At 39.0% G+C, this 23,047-nt stretch overlaps 1 protein-coding gene across 1 annotated transcript in view; it reads right to left on the bottom strand.

Annotated features, from left to right (window-relative positions):
- DNAH5 (dynein axonemal heavy chain 5) overlaps positions 1–23,047 on the bottom strand; it is a 1,226,896-nt gene that overhangs the window by 305,862 nt on the left and 897,987 nt on the right. Inside the window, exon 30 of the mRNA XM_044065791.1 lies at positions 16,645–16,835. Coding sequence (XP_043921726.1) covers positions 16,645–16,835 — 191 coding nt within the window. The remainder of the gene's footprint in view (positions 1–16,644; positions 16,836–23,047) is intronic.

The following is a 23,047-nucleotide window of genomic DNA, read 5'->3' as shown; positions in this document are numbered from 1 at the left end:
GGCCTGCAAGTACACTGACTTCTCAGAGTTAGGGTCTTTGAGCTTCCAGTTATCCCTCTGTTCCAGAATCTCTAGGATGTCTCCAAAAGAAAATTCTTCTGGCATGACCTGGGGGAACCCTTCTCATTATTGAAGTCCATGTCTTCTGTGATTCCTCAGGGGAATCTAAATGTTTCCTCTTACACTTCTTTTTCTCGGGTGGCTCCTCAGTGGGAATCTCTGAGGAGGACTCAGAAGAAGAGGGTCCCGTGCAAGAGGATCTTACAGCCTAGGTGCCTACTGTCTGGATGTTGAGGTTGGTGGTAGCTCTGGGCAAGGAAGAGTCTTGGGATAAAACTCTGACACAGAAGAGGCCAGTTGAGAGCCTGCAGAGGTCAATGCCCTCTCAATTACCAGGAAGGCAGACCCCCCCCAAAGAGGGATGAGAGCCTAGAACCGACAAAGACAACCTCAGAATCAAGGTCACACCCCATTCCGAGAGACCCTCCTCCAAAGCAGGAGCTGAGGAAGAGCCCACAGCTGCTGAGGTTCTCAGAGTCAATGGCGACTCTGAATAAAATGATGGAGCCAATCCAAAACTCTCGGACCTGACAGCAGAGTCACTGCCCTGGGAGACCATCAATTCCAAAGGAACTGAAGAAGTCAGAGCAGATCCTGGAGCAGAATGGGGGGGGGGGGCTGTCAGCACCAGAGCAGCTGGAACCGGAGGGATCAGAGTTGGAGGCTCTAAGCCCTCCCAGGATGTTAGAGGACGAAGATGTGGTGGTGTCCTGGGAGAAAAAGCCCCAACTCCAGAAGCTTGAGGGGTCAGGGAGGAGGCAGAAATACCGATGGCCAGTAGGAGATAATCCACCAACCTAACGATGTCTACTTCAGTGAGACTCCTGGAGGAATGGAAAGATAATCCTGAAGGAGATTCTCGTCTTTCAAGGAAAGGACTGGGAAGCTGCCCCATGAAAGAATCAATAGACAGTGAATACCTTGTCCTGAGTGTGAAAATTATCTGATTTTGGCATTGATGGAGGTTCCAATGTCTGCGTATGTGCAGCAGGAGAGGTTAGCACCGACCGGGAAACTGAAGATGTCAGTACATAAGAGACTGGCACCAAGGTTTGTGGTGCCATAATAGATGGTGGTGAGGAGGTTGATTGTTCTGAAAATTTCTGAACTTTAGCCTTCAGTTCCACCGAAGTGGTGGGAATGAAAGGCTTATGCATTTTTACCACCGGTACTGAAGGAGACGTTGGCACCAAGTGACTTTTCCTGGTTCCAAAGTCTGATATAGAGGACGATGTGTTGGCCTTGGACAAAGCTTCCTCAAAAGAAGACCTAATCAGTCATTTTAATATTGTTTCTATGTTCAACCAAGGCCCAGTTGTTGAAGGCGTGGCAGACAGAACATTCCTGTTCTAGATGAGCTGGGCCCAAACAATATACACAGGAAGTGTGACCATCGGAGTTGGGCATCTTCTGTCCACAATCTTGGCCTGTAGTGCCTTTCAATTTCTCAGCCATGTTGACAGATGCCAAAAAAAAAGAAAGTATCGGTCAACAGGCGGCAAACACACTCACAAACACACAACAGAGACAGAAGGAAAAACTACCAACAATGGTATATTAATGTTACCTAAGAGGTAGAGAAAGGGAAAGATATTACCAACTATGGTAGGAGACAGCTACTTAAGGAGGTAGAGAAAGATAGGGAGAATTATTACCAATGATAGTAGAAACAGAATACCATACGGTAGGGAAAAAACACTCACTCGACCAGAAAGTGGGCAGAAGAGATAAAGAATATGCAAATATATATCTAGAGGTAGAAAAAGGTAAGATTAACTATTAACAACAGAAGAAATTTGTACTTAGCTGTGAGAGAAATGGCTGATACATCTTGCGACAAGAGCATTAAACGAGATCTGAGGTAAAATGGAGAGGGGTATTGTGGGTAGAGTCTTAGCTCGAGAGGTTTTGGCTGGTGTGAGGTATGTAATGGCTGAGCTGGTTCCCAGGATGGGAACCACAAACCAAAGATCAAGGATAAATGAAGACTAACAACATCAGATGTAATATTATGCATTAAACAGCTATCTGGATCAGTTGATTGTGCCCCCCCCAAACACTTTGTGCCTGGGGCAATTACCCCTCTTGCCTCTCCCTACATGTGCTACTGTGAAAGGGGTAAGCTGATCTAGATTTTTCAGTTTCCTTTTTCAAATTTTCTAAGGGATTCTCTAACCCCTCACCTGATTCTGTTAAGAAACAAAATAAACAGTAACAACAAAATACTAATAAATAGATGTTCAAGAAGAAATGGCAAGGGGGTTCCATAAAGAATACAGGGGTCCCTCCAAAACCAAGGACACTCCAACAAGTCTCATCAATGGCAGGAAAGCTCTGAAGGGCTAGGCTCTCAAACCTGTGATTTTAGGCATCTCAAACTGCTTAATGGTTTTAGCATGTAGAAAGTGCCCTGAAGCTTTGGAAGCTGGCCGGCTGTCATATCCTTGGCAGGATATATCCCACATAGCTAAGGCTACTGCAGCAGTGATAAATATGATGAGAATAACATAGCATAACTTCATTACATCTGCATGATCCCTGAGGTCAAACATAAGAACAGCAGAGCTAACGATTACTACTGCAAACATAAAGATGCTGCTTAAAGAGGTCATTTTAACAGGACATAGTGACCACTGCCTTAAATCTTTGCTTCTGCACCTTTTCTCCAAGACTATATAATCAAGTCCTAAAAGAGTCAATCAAGAGTTTCACAGATCATTTACAACAGCAGTTAGCTCAGTGCATAGTTTATGTGCCGATTCCTGCACCTTTCCTTGTGGCGTCAATACCTACAACAATAAAACAAACGGCTTCTATTTTATGTGAACACACCCAATGGACATGTAAAAATACTGATACATTTCAAACATTCCACAACAAAGGCATATGCCTGAGCAGCTGCACTTGAAAAGCAGACATACCGCTGATTAAATTAAAGATAATAATAATAATATTAAGGAGAATTAAAATTGAAGTAGCTCTGTTTTTCTCCAGTATGTATATATGGAGTTTGATACCGGATTCAAGATACTTGACAATTTAGACAAGACAGTTACTTGTATGTAGCAATCCAAACAAAGCCAGTATATGATACGGCAACCTGTTAGGGATACAACCACCTCAGCCTACACCATGGCCCATTTTCTTACCAGAGACAAGAGGGCCCTGCAGCAACAATAAGAGTAGGGGAAAACAAAGTCTACCTGGCTGCAGTAGTGACCCTGTTTTAATGAGGTTGCACACATCCACTACAGAGCAATTCTTTGTTTGTGTGTCTACAAATGGAGTACAACTGAGAGAAACTAACATATGTTTTCTAATAAACTGTTTTTAAGTACCTTATGCATATATTTTTTAAGACTGTTTATATGTGGATTATAGTCAGAAGATGACTGTTCATGCCCTCTAATTCAGCACTGTGTGCTCATGTGGGTGTTATTTTGGGTATGGTTGTACGGTTGGATGAATAATCCTCAATGCTAATGAAAAAAAAGGCACCTAACAGATATCCAGACATGCGCATTCAAACAATTTACTGATGTGACTGTTGCTGTTAAGACTAGCCTTTTCCTCGACCCCACTGGCTGTACATTTATATGCTGTTATTTGCCCTGGCAGCTAAACAGCTGCTGTATTTATGTACAGGTCTTTGGAAATCACTGGAGTACAAACATGGGGTGATGTTTATAAATGTACTACCTACGTATATGATTTATTCTTGGTACTTTTAAACCCAATATGCTTGGCAGTTTTGTCACTCCTGTCAGAGTTTGGGGAAAATATCTGACTAAAAGTAATCAATAAAAATTCACAAATGTATCATTGGCAGATGGTTGCTCACTATTCCTGGCCTAAAACAAATACTCTTAAATAGTTAATTTCATTCAATGTCTCAGAATTCACCTAATCAAGGATCTAATCCTGATTATTCCTGCAAACTACCCTAAATGAGGACATCTCTCCCTGTGGTTGCGTGGGTTTCCTACGGGTGCTCCGGTTTCCTCCCACATCCCAAAGATATGCTGTAGGTGGATTGGACACTCTAAATTGGTCCTAGGTGTGAGTGCGTGCATGTTTGTGCCTTCTGTGGAAGGTTGGGAGTTGGGCTAGCAACTCGATACTGTAAAACTCTACTGCCAATCATGAGCGGACAGGTGATCCTCTGTGGTGGCCCCTAACCGGGAAAAACCGAAAGAAGAAGAATTGCCTTGCTTGACAGAAACAATATAATTTCCCTACTCCAACAGCAGAAAAGAGAAGCTACTAAACTGATTATTTACAGAAAGCAAGATGCTCCTTGCAAATTCTTTCTATAACACCCCTCCTCAGATACTATAAAATATTGGAACAAACATTTATTGGGTGTCTTGTCCTGGTTTACTAGCCTTCAACAACCAGTTTAGTCAAAACCATTTAAGTCAAGAAAAAGGATTCCACGGGTCTGGCACATCCAGACTTCATGTTATTTTCTGCAATATCAAGACTCATGACACTTCCCTTCTTGTGCTGGACCACAACTATGCAGCAGTATGAAAGAAAGAAAACATCAAGCCTTTAGTTACTGACTGGAAAGCATGGTTGCATTAAGTCCTACTTACCTGTAATAGTAGATGTTCGTAGAACACACTGCCTTACTGGCATATGAGTAGTACTGTCCGGCTACCCTATCAATGGTAGACTACCAAAGCTCAGAGCTCCTTCCCCTGCTTGTCTGTGAATGTGATGGACCAATTACCTGAGAGTACAGGGACTGCCTTTCAGATCCTCAGACAGAACCCTTTAGCTTTATAGGGTCCAGAAGGAAAAGAAGATGATTAAAATGCACGCTTGTAAACACCTACTGTTCCAAATTACACACACATGCACATGCACGCACTCGCACACATACAACAAAAAAGACTGCTGAGCATAACTAAGTGGCAACACCAACCCAAATATGTACATCCAAAAAAGGGGGTTGGTGGGTGGGTACTGTTAGTAGGAATTGTGTTCTACAAACATCTACTGTTACACGTAAGTAGGACTTATGCAACTGTACCATGTTCAACAAACACATTGCCTTACTGGTATATGGATAGATTCCCAAAGCCTACCCAGCCTGGAAGGAGGAAGGATAAGGGTCCAGGAGCTCCTGTATAATAGTCCTTGTGAAACCTGTTTGGGATTTAGAAAAGACATCCAGCTTATAGTGCTTCATAAAGGTATGCACAGGGGACAAAGTTACTGCCTCTTGAATATGTCTAGAATTCACTCCTTTCTAATACGCCACATTGAAATGGAAAATGCCCTGGCAGAATGCACCTTTACCTCACCTGGATTGGACTTGCTATGATGGGTGCAACAAAAAACAGTATTAGAGGACAACTAATGTGCAATGGTTTGCTTAGAGGCAGGTTGACCCTTCTTTGCTCCTGTGAAGGAAACAAAAATCCTTTCAGCCTTCCTAAAAGCTTTCATTCTGTTAAGGTAGTATCTGAGCTGCCAATGCAATTCCAAGGTATGAAGTATCCTCTGCTACCTTATTCATAGGTTCTGGGAAGAACACAAGGAGATTAATAGACTGATTAACAGCCCACAAACTCATCTTTAAACCAGCAGAATGCCCCTCTCTTGCTAAATTAACACCCTACACACCTACCCGTACCCCTAAGATCCACAGGCCAAAACCTCCTGCATGTACACAAACCCATCTACCCAACTGGTAAACTACTACTATCCCACACTATAGCCAAACTATGGAACAATTGCCCCACACCACTACGTAATATACCTAACCACAACAATTTAAAATCCATGCTTCTTTCCCATCTCTCCTCCAAATGGGAATGTCCTTCACATGCTCCCACCTAAAACTCCCACACTAACTCCACACTTAAATCATCATTTCTTTGCCTACTTTAACTTATTTCAGAGATCTTGCTCAGAACACCTTTTCATAAATCTTTTGCATGCTTGCTTCTGGCCTACCTTACTCATATTCTCAAACTTTCATTGTTTGTTTTTCTTATCCATTGTACCTATAATATTGTTTTCCTCTGTAATATTGTTAATTTGTCTCTATTCGTATGTATTTGTATGTCTGTTTGGGGCTTTTCCCCTCGGGTCTCCACTGAAAAAGGGTAATTCTTACCCAGCTGGACCAACCCAGTTAACAAATGCAAATAAATAAATAAATACATTCTGAGACCACTTTTGGCATGACTGAGAGGATAGTGCATAGCACAAACCTATCTCCCAGGAAAATCAGATAAGGGTGTCCCACCATGAGAGCTTGCAGCTCAGAGACTCACCTTGCAGATTTCAGAGCAATAAGCAAAACATTTTTCCATGTTAAGAACTTCAGAACAGCCTGAGCGGCAGGTTCAAAAGGTGGTAAAGTCAATTTGTCCAGTATGCAGTTGAGATCCCACAAATGAAGAATTTGCTTGAAAGGGTGTCTCACATCCAATACTGCTTTTGTGAACTGTTTTACCAAACCAGAAGAAGAAACTGGGCAATCCACTGCTAGACAAGCAGAGATGGTTGACAAATGTACCTTAATGGACACATATGATAAGCCATCCAGAATTAGCTCACACAAATATTTTAAGATCAGAGGGATGTTAACCTCAAGGGACCCTCTATTCCCATTTAAGAACCACTTACAAAACCTCATTCATTTGTAAACAAATGATTTTCTAGTAGCAGTTTTTCTGGCCTATTTTAATGCCTACTGCACATTTTCATCAAATGGAGTCAAGATTGAATCATCTAGGCAGTTATTTGTAGTTGCTCCATATAGGAGTGCATCAGTTACCCCTGACACTGTGTCAACAAATCCAGATTGTGAGTAAGTCTGTAGTAACTGCCCTTAGCCAATACTATTAGAAGGCAGAAGCAAGACTGCCTGGGCCAATATGAGTCACCACTATGATTTTTTGCATTTCTGTCTGAACCTTCAAAAGTACCATGTGAATCAGTGGAAAATAAATACAGGAACCTTCCTATCCAACAGAACAAAATACATCTGTCTTCCTAGCATGGTTGCAACAACGTATGGCCAAACATCTGGACTTCATCCTGGAACACAACTGCCTTGAAATTCCATTAGTGTGGGACTGCAATGACAATTTGCTCTTATGGGATGTATGATGCCTGATGAGTCAGAGAATGCTGTAAAGCCAGCTCACAGGCCATCATTGCCAACTGGCACTGGGGGTATGATATTGTAACCCCTTGTTTATTGCAGTACCACATCACTGTGGTGTTGTCTGTAACCACCAGAAGAGAATGCATGGTCCATTGGTGATGAAAGACTTTCAAAGCATGGATCATTGCCAACATTTCCTGGATATTGGTGTGCTTGCAAGCATTCTTGTGGCCTGCACTTACACTCCCACTGACACAGCTCCACAAGCAAAGTAGGATGAATCTGTATGGACAGATTGTGCTGGAGCAGAACAGAAGATCTGAACTGATACTCAACTGAGCTCTCCACTAATGTAACTCATATCTAATGAAGGGCAGCCCTGGCCTGCACTTACACTCCCACTGACACAGCTCCACAAGCAAAGTAGGATGAATCTGTATGGACAGATTGTGCTGGAGCAGAACGGAAGATCTGAACTGATACTCAACTGAGCTCTCCACTAATGTAACTCATATCTAATGAAGGGCGGCCCTGACAACTGACATCCCAGAGAATGTAGGTGCTGGGTCCAACAATTACAGACACACCACTGAATTTTTCTCATGTGTAGCTGGACCAGTGGTATCAAGAGAATCATGGACGCTATCAATCCCAGAATTTTTAGGAAGGCAACGTTCATCCTGGAGAATTCCTTAAACACCATCTGGTAAGACAGGACCTAGTCAAAGCTATTAAGAAAGGACAGTTCTAACACTGGTCTCCATTACAGCTCTTTTTTGGATACCAGGAAAAGTATGGAGTAGAAATCTTTCATTCTTTCCAAAAGAAGGACCCATTCTACGACCTTTAAGTCCAGCATTTGCTGGAGTATAGGCGGGAATAACAAGATCTGCTTCAGCTGGTGAGGGGGCACCCCCCTGAACTGAGGCAGATATTCCTTCTACTGCTGCCTGTAACCCCTATCAACAATGTTGAGCACCCAGTTATTGCAAACTACTGATGTCCAAGTCACCTTGTTGAGAGCTAACTTCTAAGATGGGGCACCCAGAGAGGGGCTTGGGAAAGACAAGTGCCATGTCTCGGTACAGTCATAGGTTTGAAAGGGGGTTTATCCTTTTTGGGAATAGAGCCTCTCTTATTAGGTTTGGTGGAATTCCCATGCCAGCATTACCTTTGATGCCTTGGCTTTTGTTTGGCTGGGACTTCTATTTGCTGGGTAGCAGAAAATGGTCATGATTAATAAAGGGAAACATGGAAACTGGAATATTTTGGACACCCCTTGCATCAGTTTACCTTTGTCATCACAGTGTTTAAGGATCTGATTAGCTGCTGTATCAAACACACAATCAGACTCAAATGGAGCACTTATAATCTCCTTTTTCTTAACTCATCAGAAACGTTTTGTCTCTGCAACCAGGCATACCTCTTTATCATTACAGATGTCTTTGCATTTCTAGAAATAGTATTGACCCCTTCCAGGGCACTCTTTAAAGAATGTTCCGACACTCAAAATATAGTGGTGACACTATCTTTGATATAGATTTTTTTTCTCAGAAGATAATGAAGTGAAGAATTTGTTTAAACTATACACAGACCTCACCACAAACTGCCACATGAAACTTTGGTAGTTAAACATCTTAAAGACTACTGTGCTGGACAGTGCCACTTTCTTCCACCTGAGATCCCAGCAACTTGCCTAGCTTATGTGATGGAACTGGGTTTGATTAAGACATAGCCTTTTGCTAGAAAATGTCACTAGGGACACAGTAGCAGGATCCACAGACAAGGAGGTTTGGAGACCCGACATGGACACGCATATCTTGAATTTATTAAACAGTTTTTTTTAGGCAAAGACTCATTTAGTTTATAGAAGAGAGTTGCAAGCTTTCTTAAAAACATCCTCTAATGCTGGTATTAATGAGGGGATGATCACCATGTCAGTGGCATCTTCCTCCAAATGATCATGTATCCTGCTAACCTTGGGAGCATTGAAGACTGCTCCCAACTGAATACATCCCAAAATCTAGTCAGCATTTGGGGAAAAAGAAAACATCTGTTTTGTTTTCTGCACCTGCTCATCCTCAGAGGAAGCTGACTGATCAGACTCTGACAGTTCTGAAAGGTCAGATTCCAAATTCCTTTCAAAATCGACATCCCTGGTCAGCTGAACAGGAGTGCACACCCTGGTGGTACTCATCTGGGTTTTTATCTCATAATTAACTGCCTGAACAATGGATCTTACCATAACCACCACCTCAGGTGGAAACCCAGGCATATCAACACAGGCAACAAATTCTGCGCCCCTGAATTCCCCTGCACCTAAAGAGTTTGGTACTCCCATACCTGAACCAAACACTAGTGCAGTCCCAGAGAATGTCTGTGACTCTTGTATCATGCACAATTGTGGTACTAACACCACACCAGGGCACATGGGGGCAAAGGAAAGCGAGTGGTCCAATAGCCTATGTAATAGGTTCATAGGAGGATACTAGGCTATTGGCCCAAGGTCCCTTATAAGCCTAGGCAAGAATTTTCACCCATGCTCCCTCAAAGGCTACTGCAGAGTCACAAAATATAGGCGGAGGCATATTTTTTTTACTTATTTCTATGTTATTAGGTGCCCAAAGGATAGATGTTGGGGGGCATCATATTTGAATCCATCAAGTCAGGGGCCAAAAACTATCCAGCTCATTATATCAAATACTAGTTGCATAGGCAGCCCAGTAAAAAGACAAATCCCATTATTCCCCCTCCAGATAATCTAAAGACTATCTTTGTGGGGATACTATTCTGGACACTGCACTGCACTGAGAAATGACAGTATTTTCAGTAACACAGTTCAAAGCACAAAATATATGTCACAAAATGTTCTCAGTTTTAACAAATAAAGGCTAGTTTCAGCACCAAATGATAAAAACAGCCTAAAATTGTATTAGACAAGAAACAAATCATAAGCAGATGAAAAATTCATGTCAGAAACATAAAAATTGGGGCCAAAAGCAATCTGCAGGGATTACCATTCTAAAGACTGCACTTTAGAAAAAAAGAAATTCTGCACTCACCATAACGTTCCATGTGTGTCATCCATCTCGCCTTCATTCTTCACTGGTTGAGTTTGGAACCAATCCTTGTTTCAGACTCAATCTTATACAAAATCTCGAGGTCTTCCACTAGCTCGTGGCTGTATCCCTATCCTTGTTTGCTGATATAACCATAGATAACAATAAAACTTATCTAACTGGTAGAGCAATGAAGAAAGTCAGAGAACATTTGTTTCCAATTGTGACCGCTCTGTCCTCCAGGAGCCAAAGGCTGGGGGAAGGAGCGTGGAATGTAAGAATGAAGGTGAGATGGACAACACACATGGAACGTTATGGTGAGTACATAACTTCTTTATGTAATGTTGTCCTATCTCACCTTCATTCTTCACTGGTTGGGACAGCATTCCTATCACCATGTTTCTTGGGTGGCTCACGGGAGAATAGTCTTCAGAACAGTGGACCCAAAGGAGGCCCTGTTCCTGGATGCCAAATCCACTTTGTAATGAATGATAAAGGTATGTGGCCTGGACCATGTAGCTGCAGCACAAATAGTGTCAACTGGTAGTCTAGCTCAAAAGGCCGAAGAGGTTGCTATGGCTCTTGTAGAATGACCTTTGACTTTAAAGGTGAGATCTTTGTTGCGAGATTTGTAGGTAAAAGCAATACAATCTGATACCCACTTTGAAAATAAAGTCCTTTGTCCTATGCACGTAGAAGCATAATTGCCTATGTACATCCAGTTGGTGTAGCATATATTGTGCCTTGTTGCCACAGGTGAGGAAAAAGACTGGTAGTTCTACAGATTGATTCAAATTAGACTCTGAGCATACTTTTGGTAGGAAAGATGGGTTTGTTCGAAGGGATACTCTGTCTTTGTGGAAAAGCATGTAGGGGGGCTTTATAGATAATGTGTGTAGCTCTGAAACTCTTCTAGCAGAAGTGATGGCAATCAAGAAAATTCTTTTCCATGTCAAAAACTTTAGATCACAAGATGATGCAGGTTCAAAAGGGGGAAGAATCAAAAGTGATAAAACATAGTTTAGGTCCCATGGTGCTGGAGTAGTCTTAATTGGTGATCTTAATAAAATAGTGCCCTTCAAAAATGCTTTGCATAATCTGTGAGACATCAGATTTGGGCCTAATTCACTTATATTGTGTCTTTCGGCTTTTCCCGGTTAGGGGTCGCCACAGCGGAACTCCAGTCCACTAATGATTGGCAGTAGATTTTTTTATGTACTGGCGTGCCGGGCCTAACGCACAACCTTCAACGAAGGAATGCCCATTCACGCATGTCGCCACACAGAAGACGCTCTAACTGAGAATCAAACGGGCAACGTCTAACTGTGAGGCGACAATGCTACCGCAGCACCACCACCACCGCAGTGGCCTAATTCACTTATATGAAAATCAGATATCGCTGCTAACTGAACTCAAATAGTGGCTGCAGCTGCACCTTCATTGAATAGCTTTGTCAAAAATTCAAGAATGGACCCTATATGTGCAGAAAAAAGATCAATGTAACCAACCCTGGAAGAAAATCTTTTCCATTTGCTCATGTATAATTTCCTTGTTGAAGCCTTATAAGACGAGATCAAGAAATGTTTTCACAGATGAAGACAGATTAGGGAGCTTGGCTATGTTTGGAATCAGAGCTGCCAAGCTGTCAATTTGAGGGTTTGAAGAGAGGGATGGGAACAAAGGCCTAGCAGTAAAACAATGGCCAGAAACAAAAAGCACAACAGCGAACACTCTAAACTAACTAAATATGCAAAAAACTCTAATCGCTAAGTTTTTTAAACAAGCAAAGGACAAAATACTTTAATAATGAATAAAGAAGTTTCCCACTTAGCCAGAGTCAATATGGAAGCACCAGATCTGCTTAGCGGCAAACGAGATCTGGGGAGCTTTCCTAGGGCATGATGGGATAGGGATACAGCCACACACTAGTGGAAGACCTTGAGCTATTGTATAAGGCCGAGTCAGAATCGAGGATTGGTTCCAAACCCAACCAGTGAAGAATGAAGGCGAGATAGGACAACATCACAGTTTTAGTAACATAGTTTCAAATACAAAACACATGCATTAAAGTCTCTTAATTTTGTAACAAAAAAAAAGACTAGCTTCAGTCAAAGTGATTGGATACAGCTGGACTTCCAAGATGGCTGCACACTAATCAACAGCTTGATTTCAGCTCTCCCAGTATGAAAAAAAGCAATTGAGAGATAAGGGCCAGAAACTCTGCAAATTTTAGTAAATGCAGTTACTGGTTAGTAAGTACATTACCTGGATGCCAGCAAAGAAGAAACTTAGACAGTCTAAAAAAAAGATGAAGAGAAACACTGACTGGGAAGAATCCTACAGCTGTTCAGCAAAAAAGCAGTTCAAGCACCAGTTTTGGTGCAAGACATGACTTCCAGTAACCTAGAGGAAAAGATAAATCAAATGTGCTCAGAGATGATTAAAGTACATGAAACACTGAATGAGCACATCAGCTCAAACATAAAAGGCTGGAAAATGAAAGAAACTTTAAACAGCTGTTCAGATGAAATTATAAAACTGGAAAAATCATAGGTCAAAATGTAGAAAAAGACAGATGAATATGAGACTGTTTAAAAACTTTTCCAAAAGATGGTATTGTTAGAGGACAGAACATGAATGGAAAACATGAGATTTTCTGCTGTACCAGACAAATTGGAAGGAGCAGACTGTAGTAATGTTATGAAAGCGCAAATAAGCGAATGGACTAGTATTCCACAGCAGGATTTGTTATTTGCTCCAAACCTGACCATGAGAAAGCAGCCAAGACCTGTATTAGTAAAGATTCAATCATACCAGCAGGAAGAATTGATCCTGACAACTCTATGGCAAAAGGGAAAGTAATCAAAAATTGGAGCTAGTAGAGTGTTTGAGTAAAATTATTATTCTGTGTTCACCAAGCAGAAGAGAAGCAAATTTACCCCAGCAATCAGGGCATGTCAACAGACAGGTGTGAGTGAGATTCAAGCTGCTGTACCCAGTTACCTTTAGAATATTTTTCCTAGAGGATCAAAGTCTGTTTTTGATGCAGCACAGGCTAAGCAAATACAAATGTTTGTCCAACAAAAAGTGACCCATCCAAAAGGAGGGGCCTCTGCTTCTCATTCTTCTTCTGCAAATAGGCAAGAGCTGGTTGGAATTTACTGAAGAAAAATGGCAAAAGAACCAAGGTACCAGGAGCAAATAACTAGACAGGTAAAGATAAAAGAATGGGAAGAGGCCTAGAAAGCATTTGGACTACAGGCTAGAGACTGCCTTCCCTATCAGGAACTGGATAGGCATACAGAAAGGGATAGGGAAATCATAAGTGAAAAACCTGCTCTGGTAGAGTTTTTAGTTGAATCTAGAACAGAAACTGCTGTTAAAAAGGGATAATTAGTATGGCACATAAAATATTGCATGATGACTGCAGGAATCAATCAGAGGAGGTTAGAAAATATTGGGAAGAGAGACTGCACAATCAATTCACAAGGAAACAATGGGGGACATATGTAGGGCTCCCAAATATGCAACAAAGTCTAGAAGAGTTAGGATTTTTTCTTGGAAGTGTTTGCATAGGTATTATTATACTCCTAGTAGACTCCAAAGAATTTTTCCCCAAGTAGATGTCAAATGTTGGAGGGGTGATGGAAAGAAAGAGACAACTAGGAACATATGTTTTGGGAGTGTAAAGAGCTGGCATTCTTTAAAAATTCCCTGCAGACTACTCAGTCAAAAATATTGGGTGAACAAATGGGTGCATCTAATGAAATTATTTTTTGACCTGGAATACATGATTTGAATTGCCTAGGCATAGTAAAGCCTTATTAAGTTTAATTCTGGTGATTGACAAAATAGCAATTACTAGAGAATGGAAATCAGAGTCTAAACCAACTTTACATGAAATAGTGAATATTGTAGCAAAGATAAAACAACTTGAGGAGGGATTTTTACAAAGGGGGAGGTGCAAACTACATAGAACAAAATTGGAAATTATGGGACTAATACACGTAGAATGTTTTGGAGGAGGAGTGATGTTTCGGGAAAGCAGGAATTGATCAATTTGTGTAATGTTGGATTGACAATAATTGTATAAAAGCATGTATTTGTTGCATAATGTTTATAACTGTGAACATGTTAACAAGGTTTGTTCTCTTTTACATAAATGTATATTTGTCTATGTCTTAAGCAATAATTCAATAAAGGTGCTTAAAATGAATGGATACAGCCTAAAACAATATTAGACAAGAAATAATCATAACTTGATGAACACCTCCTGTCAGAAGTTTTCAAATACAAAATAAATTTAAATGAAAAAAAAAACTCTCTTAAAATGCTGCTATCCTGCACAATCACCTCAAATAATCATAAACCGAAAGAAAAAATATAATATCAGCACGTTTTATTGATAAAATTTCCAGAATGAAGTTTTTAATCAAAAGCACAGGCCATACTATCCTAGCCAAAGTAAAAACAGAAGTATGTACATTTCTAATCAGGAAAAAAACAGTCAAAGCACCAGAATAAGATATGTATGCACTAACAGAAAAAGGAAGAGGGAGAAAATAAGACCCAAAAGGGTTTCTTATCTGAACTCAGCAGCTGACAATCGAGAGACAGAAGCAGTCTTCTCAGGGATCCTTCTCTCACTGTGGCACCAGAAAACTGAAAGGGTTCTGTCTGTGGTCCTGAAAGGCAGTCTGTGTACTCTCAAGTGATTGGTACATCACACACACAGACAGGCAGGGGAAGGAGCTCTGAGCTTTGCCAGACTGCCAGAGACAGGATAGTAGGGTACTACTACCCATATGCCAGTAAGGCAGTGTTATATATATTTTTTCTACAAAACATCTACTCCTTAATCTTAAGAACCATTTTCTGATCTTAATGCATGCATGGTTTATGTGCTGTGGGAGAGGTCAACCTTCCTTATATGATGGCTATTTCTGAAACTTACCACTGTTTATTTATAATTAACAAGGTGGAAATGCTATGCCTTTCCTATGAATTCTTTACATTTGCACTGCAATAAATGTGGTAGTTCACAGTGGCATGATTTATAATATGTGAGGACAAACCTCACTACTCAAAGGGTCAAAGTTGCTCTGGAGTACCAAAATAAATTCATCGGAGTTTTTCCAGTCCAGTACAGTTTCCTTCAAATCCACCAGTTTAATTGTACTGTAAGAGTGAACTGTGTGTTCATACTGATGCTACACTGTCCCAAGGAGGAACAGAGTACCATCTCTTCCCCATGATGCTTTTCGATATAATTTAGAACATACTGATACCTCACACTTCCTACTGTTATTTGTGCAAAAACAAGAAACTGAGCAAGACAGCTCACATCCAGTTGAAGACAAAGCTCACCATGTTGTTCTGATGGACAGAAAGAAACACATGAAATGCTTACATTGATCCTACACATTATTAATTAGACCATGTGGGACTCCACTGTTGTGTATAGGTTTCATGCAGTGGTTCCAGTTGTCTGCATGGTACTAGTCTAACATGCATTTAATACTGATACAATCTACTGCTTCTCCCTTTACTCACAGTTCTACTTCACGTCAGAGTTCTCCCTTTTCCTGTTTTAGCATTATAAAACTTAAATGAGTTTTTATAGACTTTTTATATAACAGCAGCCTTCCACCGCATTATGGATGCTTGCACACCTGAACCTGCTAACTGACTGATCCTCACGTGTGTGTGCACATGCAGACAGCATTCTGACTTTAGTCAATAAACATTCCTCCAATGAGGATGTCTCCTTCTACCCCTTACCCTTTCCCAAGAAAAGGAAAGCTGGGCACGAGCTGCTGACTCTTCCATGAAACAAATGCAGGGTCTAAATAAAAACATCTTATTGAAATTCTGCATGTAAATTATGGCTGCTCTTGCAATAAATATTATTGATGTAGCCAAGCTATTTAAAGGAAGATGTGCTGCTTCATCAGTGATACACATACTGAATCAGTAAAAGCTTGTCATATTTTACATGCTCTGCTATGAAAAAGCAGGTTAAGCTACAGATTGCTTCCTGTGAATAAACCTAGTACCTCCCTGACTTTGTGCACAAATATTTAGATGCTATCTCCTAGCCCCATTACAAGCTCTATTTTATGAAGCATTGTTTCCAGAAATAGCCTGGAAGTACACAGATATGTGATAAGCATAAAAGCAAGGCACCACATGAAGTTCTACCAAAGGTACAAAATTTCAGTCTTCAAGGTCACATCATTCACATACAGACTTTACAGACCATTACTCCAATCCGGTAGCTGTAAATAACACACATTTAATTTGAACTACAAGCAACATTTCTGTTAAAAAAGGGCATTTGAGTGATACATAGGAATTGTAATTATCAGGACTATAATCATGATATTCATTGCTGACCTTTAATGAGAGTGAGAAACTCTTCATGCTTCACTCTGTTGCTTTGCATATCAATCTTCAGGGTGAGAAGAAGGGTAAAGAGGAATTTGTGTTCTTCGTAAAATCCACGTGCTGCATACTTGTAGACTTCATAGGTCATGTGCTCTATGATATTGGCTATCCTCTTGCTAGTGATGGGGCTCTTGGCAGATCTGTTAGCAGGGAAATATGATGAAAATTACATAAATATAAAAATAAACAGATTATAACAATTAGAGTAACCATATAGATGAAATTATAAAAATAATGGAAATTTTAGAAATCAATATTTTTATTTCATTAAGCTTTACAAATGAGTTAAGTATCATATTTAAACAATTAAATGAAGCCTTATTGGACCTCTTTAGCCTTGTGTTCTGCAAACTACTACTCCAAATGGTTTTGGTTGATAGATTTGTTTTGGCTCTTTTTCCCTTTTACTCATGGCTGTCAAACCTCCTCCTCTACTCCCTCTATCAGTCTATTTCTTGCCTGAAAGACAAGAGCCCTATGGTTCATTCTTTCCACGTAGGATGAGAGCCAAGCAGCATAAAGTGCTGCCATCATTCGTAAGGGTATACATTTTCTACTTTTAGTCAATAGCTCTAATGTGCATATCCTGGCCTGCCCCTTTCAAAGCCAGCACCACCTCAGGAACAAGTATCCATTTTCTAGCCACAGTGGTCCTTTAAAAGGAGCCATAGCTACCATTTATGTTTAGACAGATGTCATACCTAAGTTCTTCCAACACAGACTGTCTATTTGTGCAAAATACGTTACTATAAAACTGTTGTAACTCCTTTGGTATTCACACTAAAACCTGATTAAATAATTACATTTTGGAGTGATTATAAATTAACTGCTACCTTAGCAGCATTTTTGGGGCAGTACCCCATACCTTAAATAGAAGTACTTTTCATATTGTTGGCAGAGGTGGCATATATATTCAAAACTAGATACTAGTGGAGCTTATAAACAAATGGTTTGGGATGAAAAGTGCTTAACACAAACAAATTGTTTATGTACAGCCAGTTAGCTTTCAGAGTGCTATCTGTACTTGCTGTATTTCAAATGTCTACAGTAAACTTGTTATACAGAGTGCCTCATTTTGCAATTTTCCTGCATGATATCCTAGTTAATGGAATCACATCAAAGGAACATCTGAATAATTTACAGGAAGTGTTGATAACACTGGTAGATTCTTCCTTAACAGAAACAAACATTTTTTTCATCAGACATATATTATTTTGGACATACAGTTAATATACATAGTTTAGATACTCTAAAGTAGAACTACCCACTGAATGCAAGGGACCATTCTGCAAGTACCACTGAATGCTGAAAGCACTTTTTTAAAATGCTGATAATTTAGGAGGAATTCCCCCTTTTGCAAGTTCAAGGTCCTTGGAGGTGATTACAAAAGGCAGTAGAAGGGGCAAAAAACTCTATATTGGGTGTTGTGGGGGCTATGGACTCACATGATCAAAGGATTTAAATTCTTCTTCAAATTAATTTTTCATATTTGAGTGAAATTTGAACTTCTGATGATTATGATCAAGACATTAACAAAATATCTGCAATCTGTGACTGTTTGGCTTCACCATATGGCTCTGTAGCTATTTAAAAGTATTGCTGGGCTAAATAACAATATTGCTAGACATATTAGTATTGGTTAAATTTAACATATACAGACACTGTGATCGCTATTCATAAAATGTTATCATTTAGAACCATTATTCTTCAATACTATATTATTTAGGTTTCTTTTCAAAAGCTACTCTCTATGTGGCTCTTGAAAGACTTAGTTATAGAAGGATTTTAAAATAAAGGTGCTTCTAACATTTTGGGGTGCTGATGTCTAATTGAGCCTCATCTCCTAAATATGCTACTGATTTGAAAACACATCTGAGTTTACTTAATTATTTAGTAGATTCTGTTAAACCCTTTGCATCATTTGTTACACAATTATATGGTAGTGACATGAGGAAACTGCATTTCAAAAGTTGAAAAGTCTCTACATTCTCCTGAAGGACTTGCTCATTATTCAGCTGACAGAAGGTGAAGCATCCCTTGTGATGCAATGCTTCATGACGAAGGAGCACTGTTTTATATGAATGCCTAATAGCAGCTTATTTGAATAGATATGTTTCTACTATATATCCTGATTACAGCACAGTTCTCTTTAATGAAAGGAAACTTGTTTTACAAAACCAGTAACATCAGGTACTGCAAATATAAACACGAGTATAAAAATATCTACAGACCAGTAAAGCAACATGTTAATAATGATGAACTGAGAAGGTTACTCATTCCAAAAAAGCCTCCAGACTTGAGCACCACTGATCAGGTATTCATAATGCTACAGTTCAAGGGCAATGCATCAGTACATAAAGAGTAAATTAAGCATTGGATTGCCAACTATGTAATTATGTCACCAGTTCACAAACATGTACTGAAAAGTTATCCTATAAAAATGAGTTAATGCTTAAAGCTATAATCTTCCAGATGAACAGCCTTAAATGTTAGAGATGGGTGCATTTTCTGATGGTTTAGAGACACAGTTTTTCCATAAGGCTGTTTTATACTCACAAAAATGCTGCATGCAGAATGAATATTTACCAAATCGGTAATTATCATAGTCTGGCATGGATCAGGATGTGTAAGAAGAAATAAAGATGTCGGAATAGTGTCAAGAAAAAGTGAATAACCACCACATGCCCTTTACACCAATGGGAACAGTCTAAAATGACAATGTTTAATGGCCGAGGCCTACCCTGCAAGATGGTGGCAGCATAACCTCAGATCTCTTAGATGTAAGAGAAAAATTTCAGTAAGCTTAGTCTGTAAAGAAAGAGAATCTGAGTCTAAGTAACATGGCTAATGATATAGATACTCTATTTGGCAAATTAAAAAAAGTCTCCTTAGAGGTAAAATGGTGCTTTTATTTAAGCAACTTTCCTTGACGAACAAAGAGTGGAGGTCTAAAGCATAACTTGCTTTAACACACAAAAAGAAACTAGCACTAGCAGTAGTGGGTTTTCAAATTATAAACCTTTCTGACAGAATGAGAAACTGGAAGCTGAAATAGAACAAGAGAGAGAGAACTGACTATTTGAAGAGTCATATTTCATATTTTGAAGATTTAAAGGAAAACTGATGACGCTGAAAACAAATCTAGAAGGATAATTGTCACAGTAATTAAATTAACACAGGAAATCTTAGCTAAGGATTTAAGAACTATGCTTGAGAAGTTAGTACTTGAGGTAATGCATTTGCTGAAATAGCTAAATCTTTACCCTTAGAATGTCCATAGAGTGAGAATAGTATCCACAATTGGTAACAAGTTATTTACACGTGTTTACTGCCCTTTCTTCAGAGAAAAAAAAAACATTACAGGTTACTGGAAAACAGCACTGCTTAAGTATGCCCTTCAGAAAATATCAGTTTACATTTATAGCTGACTACTCAAACACCTGTGTAGAACAAGGCAAATAACGGGAACACATAGTCATCAATTATAATAAGTGGGGATAGAAATAAAGTTGCTTAGCTATGATTAAGCTGTAGAGAAAAATACAACAACTTTGTTAAAAATCAAGAGTTAAAACAAATATATGTATGGAAAGACTATAAGGAGAAAAACAAACTACAAATCTTTTTCACTAGAAAGCAGTTATCTGAAGAAAAAAAACAAAGATGGAATGGAAATTGACACAAAGTAAGACAGAGTGTCTACAAGAAGTGCTAGAGAACCAGGAAATAGGAACTCTGTGCTGGCTAAGAAGGATAAAAAAAATCATCCGTTGATGAGAATTTGGGAGGGAACACTAAAACACCTTCCAAAACGGTATAGCTCTAAACACAAACTGTTAACCAAGGACTGAATTCAATACAAAAGAAAAAAAATTAACAAACCATAAGAAAAATGTATGGACTCTGGCAATGGCAGGTATCATATCAGTTGCACAGAAGAGAAGCATGGGGACAGTTTTTCATTACTTCACCTAAAAACAAACAAACAAACTAAAAAGTCAAAAGAAACCTGGACTGAATTATTTTCTGGAAGTTCAGATTCAACAAGTATTTCTGAATAGCAGAAGGAAATCAAAGAATGGAAAACAATACCGGGACCTCATAACATACAACAGGAAAAATTTTGGAACAAAAAGAACATTCTATACCGTTTAAAATAATGTAAAGGCTAAGTTGCCTTTTAATTACTTTAACATATGTGTGTGGAGAAAGGGGAAGAGACACCCCCAGCTTAAATACTTCTGAAATGGGGGTGAAATGGTATCTAAAAGTTTGCTACTACAATATAAAACTGTTGTATTTTTAGTTACTGGTTAAATGTATAACATGCATTAAAATGTTTTCCCTTTAATTTCTCTCATAACTGATTAACTGTGTACACAAACTCTGATGTAGGGATGTTGATTAATATATCTTACAGTTCTTAAAAGTTAAAATGGCTTTTATGAAATCTATGGAAGCAAATTGATACAGTAGATATAGCAGAAAACAAGCTGTGCAGTGTATCACACTGACACAGTTCCTCAATATACAGAAATGTGTTTGCAGTTTATGTTAAATGAGTTCTTCTACAACAATCTTCTAAACTGTGCAGCACACACTGCAATATGACAGGACATCTCAATGCTTACAAAAGTTTTTAAGCATTTAAAGTTTTTTTCTGATTTTTACAAGGAGAAAATGCAGTTCATTTAAGCACATAAGCTGCTACTTTAATTTAATTGTAAATATTTTGCAGCGTTAAACAAGCAATAAAGCCTGACAGGCTATATGTCACTGTGGAAATAGCACATGCGCATGGGAGTTCTGAGAACTGATGTCGTAGGAGAAGGGCCTCTACACCACTAGCAGGGAGTTTCTTCCACAATTATACACAACCTGGAGGGCATTATTGTGCTTAGAGAATGGGCTATCTGTTAAACTGTTTCATTATTATTATTGTTATTATTATTATTACTATATATATATATATATATATATATATATATATATATATATATATATAGGTCCACTATGGTTGATTGAAAACCCACTTGACTGAAAATGAAATTACTAGGACCACTTCACTGAAAGCTCACTTCAGTGAAAACTCAGTTCTTTGAAACTCATTTCATTGAAAGTTATAAATGGCCTTTTCCCCAATGTAGTACGACCCTGGAGTTAGTATATAAAGTAAGGGGGGGCACAGCCCCCCACATTGGGGAGTGTGGGGGGGCGTAGCCCCCCATAAACATTTTAAACTATACACAGTGATACTTACAAATGCAATGAATAACTGTTTCCAAAAGAGAATATATAACCAAGCTATGTGGGGGACTTTGCCCCCCATACCCCCCTTGCTTTATATACTAACTCCAGGATCGCACTACAGTGGGGAAAAGGCCATTTATAACTTTCAACGAAATGAGTTTCAGTCAAGTGAGTTTTCAGTGAAGTGAGCTTTCAGTGGTCCTAGTAATTTCATTTTCAATCAAGTGAGTTTTCAATCAACCGTAGTAGACCCATATATATATATATATATATATATATATATATATATATATATATATATATATAATGTTTCCAACTTACTGTAATGCCTGCAGTTATTTTTGGAGGAAATATTTTACATCCAAAATTTAAGTTATTCAAGTATTTAAAGTGCAGACAAATATAAATACACATACACATTCAGAAGCACAGATTCATCCACATATACATAGAAATACACACACACAGACACACACAAACACGCACATATACACAGACAGCATTACAATCAGTTTGAGTAAATACACATCAGCTATATCACAGAATGAAAAAAAATCAAGTTACTGCAACTGTTGTTCTCCCCCCAGACTCCTTTGTTGTACTTGATTTTGTCGAAGTGTTGCTTTGTGCAGTAAAACAACAATTTCCTAAAGATTAATATCAGTCAATAATGCCAGAAATTAGAGCTTTAAACTTCTTATAGTAAAAAAAAAAAGATTTGATTTGCTGAAGATTAAGGGCAGTCAATAATGCTAGACATTAGAGTTTTATACTTGCTATTGTCAAGAAAATGTTGCTTTTTGATGGATAAAAACACTGTTGTATTTCTGTCTCATTTATTCTGTCTCAAACACACTTTTTTCAATGCCTGAGCTTTGCTGTAGCTTAATAAGCTATTACGAAGTGGCAGACTTGCTTTTTTAGTGGGTATTACCTTTACATTACCACCCTGCTGGAGAATGTCCGTTCCACATTCAGGGTGGCAATGTAAAAGTTGCTCATTCTTTAAATTAAATGTAATATAAACTCCTAAATAGTAATTTTTTTCTGATTATATTTCATTAAGCAAAGCTTTCAGTGAAATAAATTTTAATTTTAATAC

This window comes from Protopterus annectens, chromosome 3.part0 (genome assembly GCF_019279795.1).
Source record: "Protopterus annectens isolate FY-2018-M chromosome 3.part0, PAN1.0, whole genome shotgun sequence".
In the NCBI taxonomy this organism is placed as follows: Eukaryota; Metazoa; Chordata; order Ceratodontiformes; family Protopteridae; genus Protopterus; species Protopterus annectens.
Note: the sequence above shows the minus strand (reverse complement) of the source record. Positions and strands in the feature narration are given on the sequence as shown.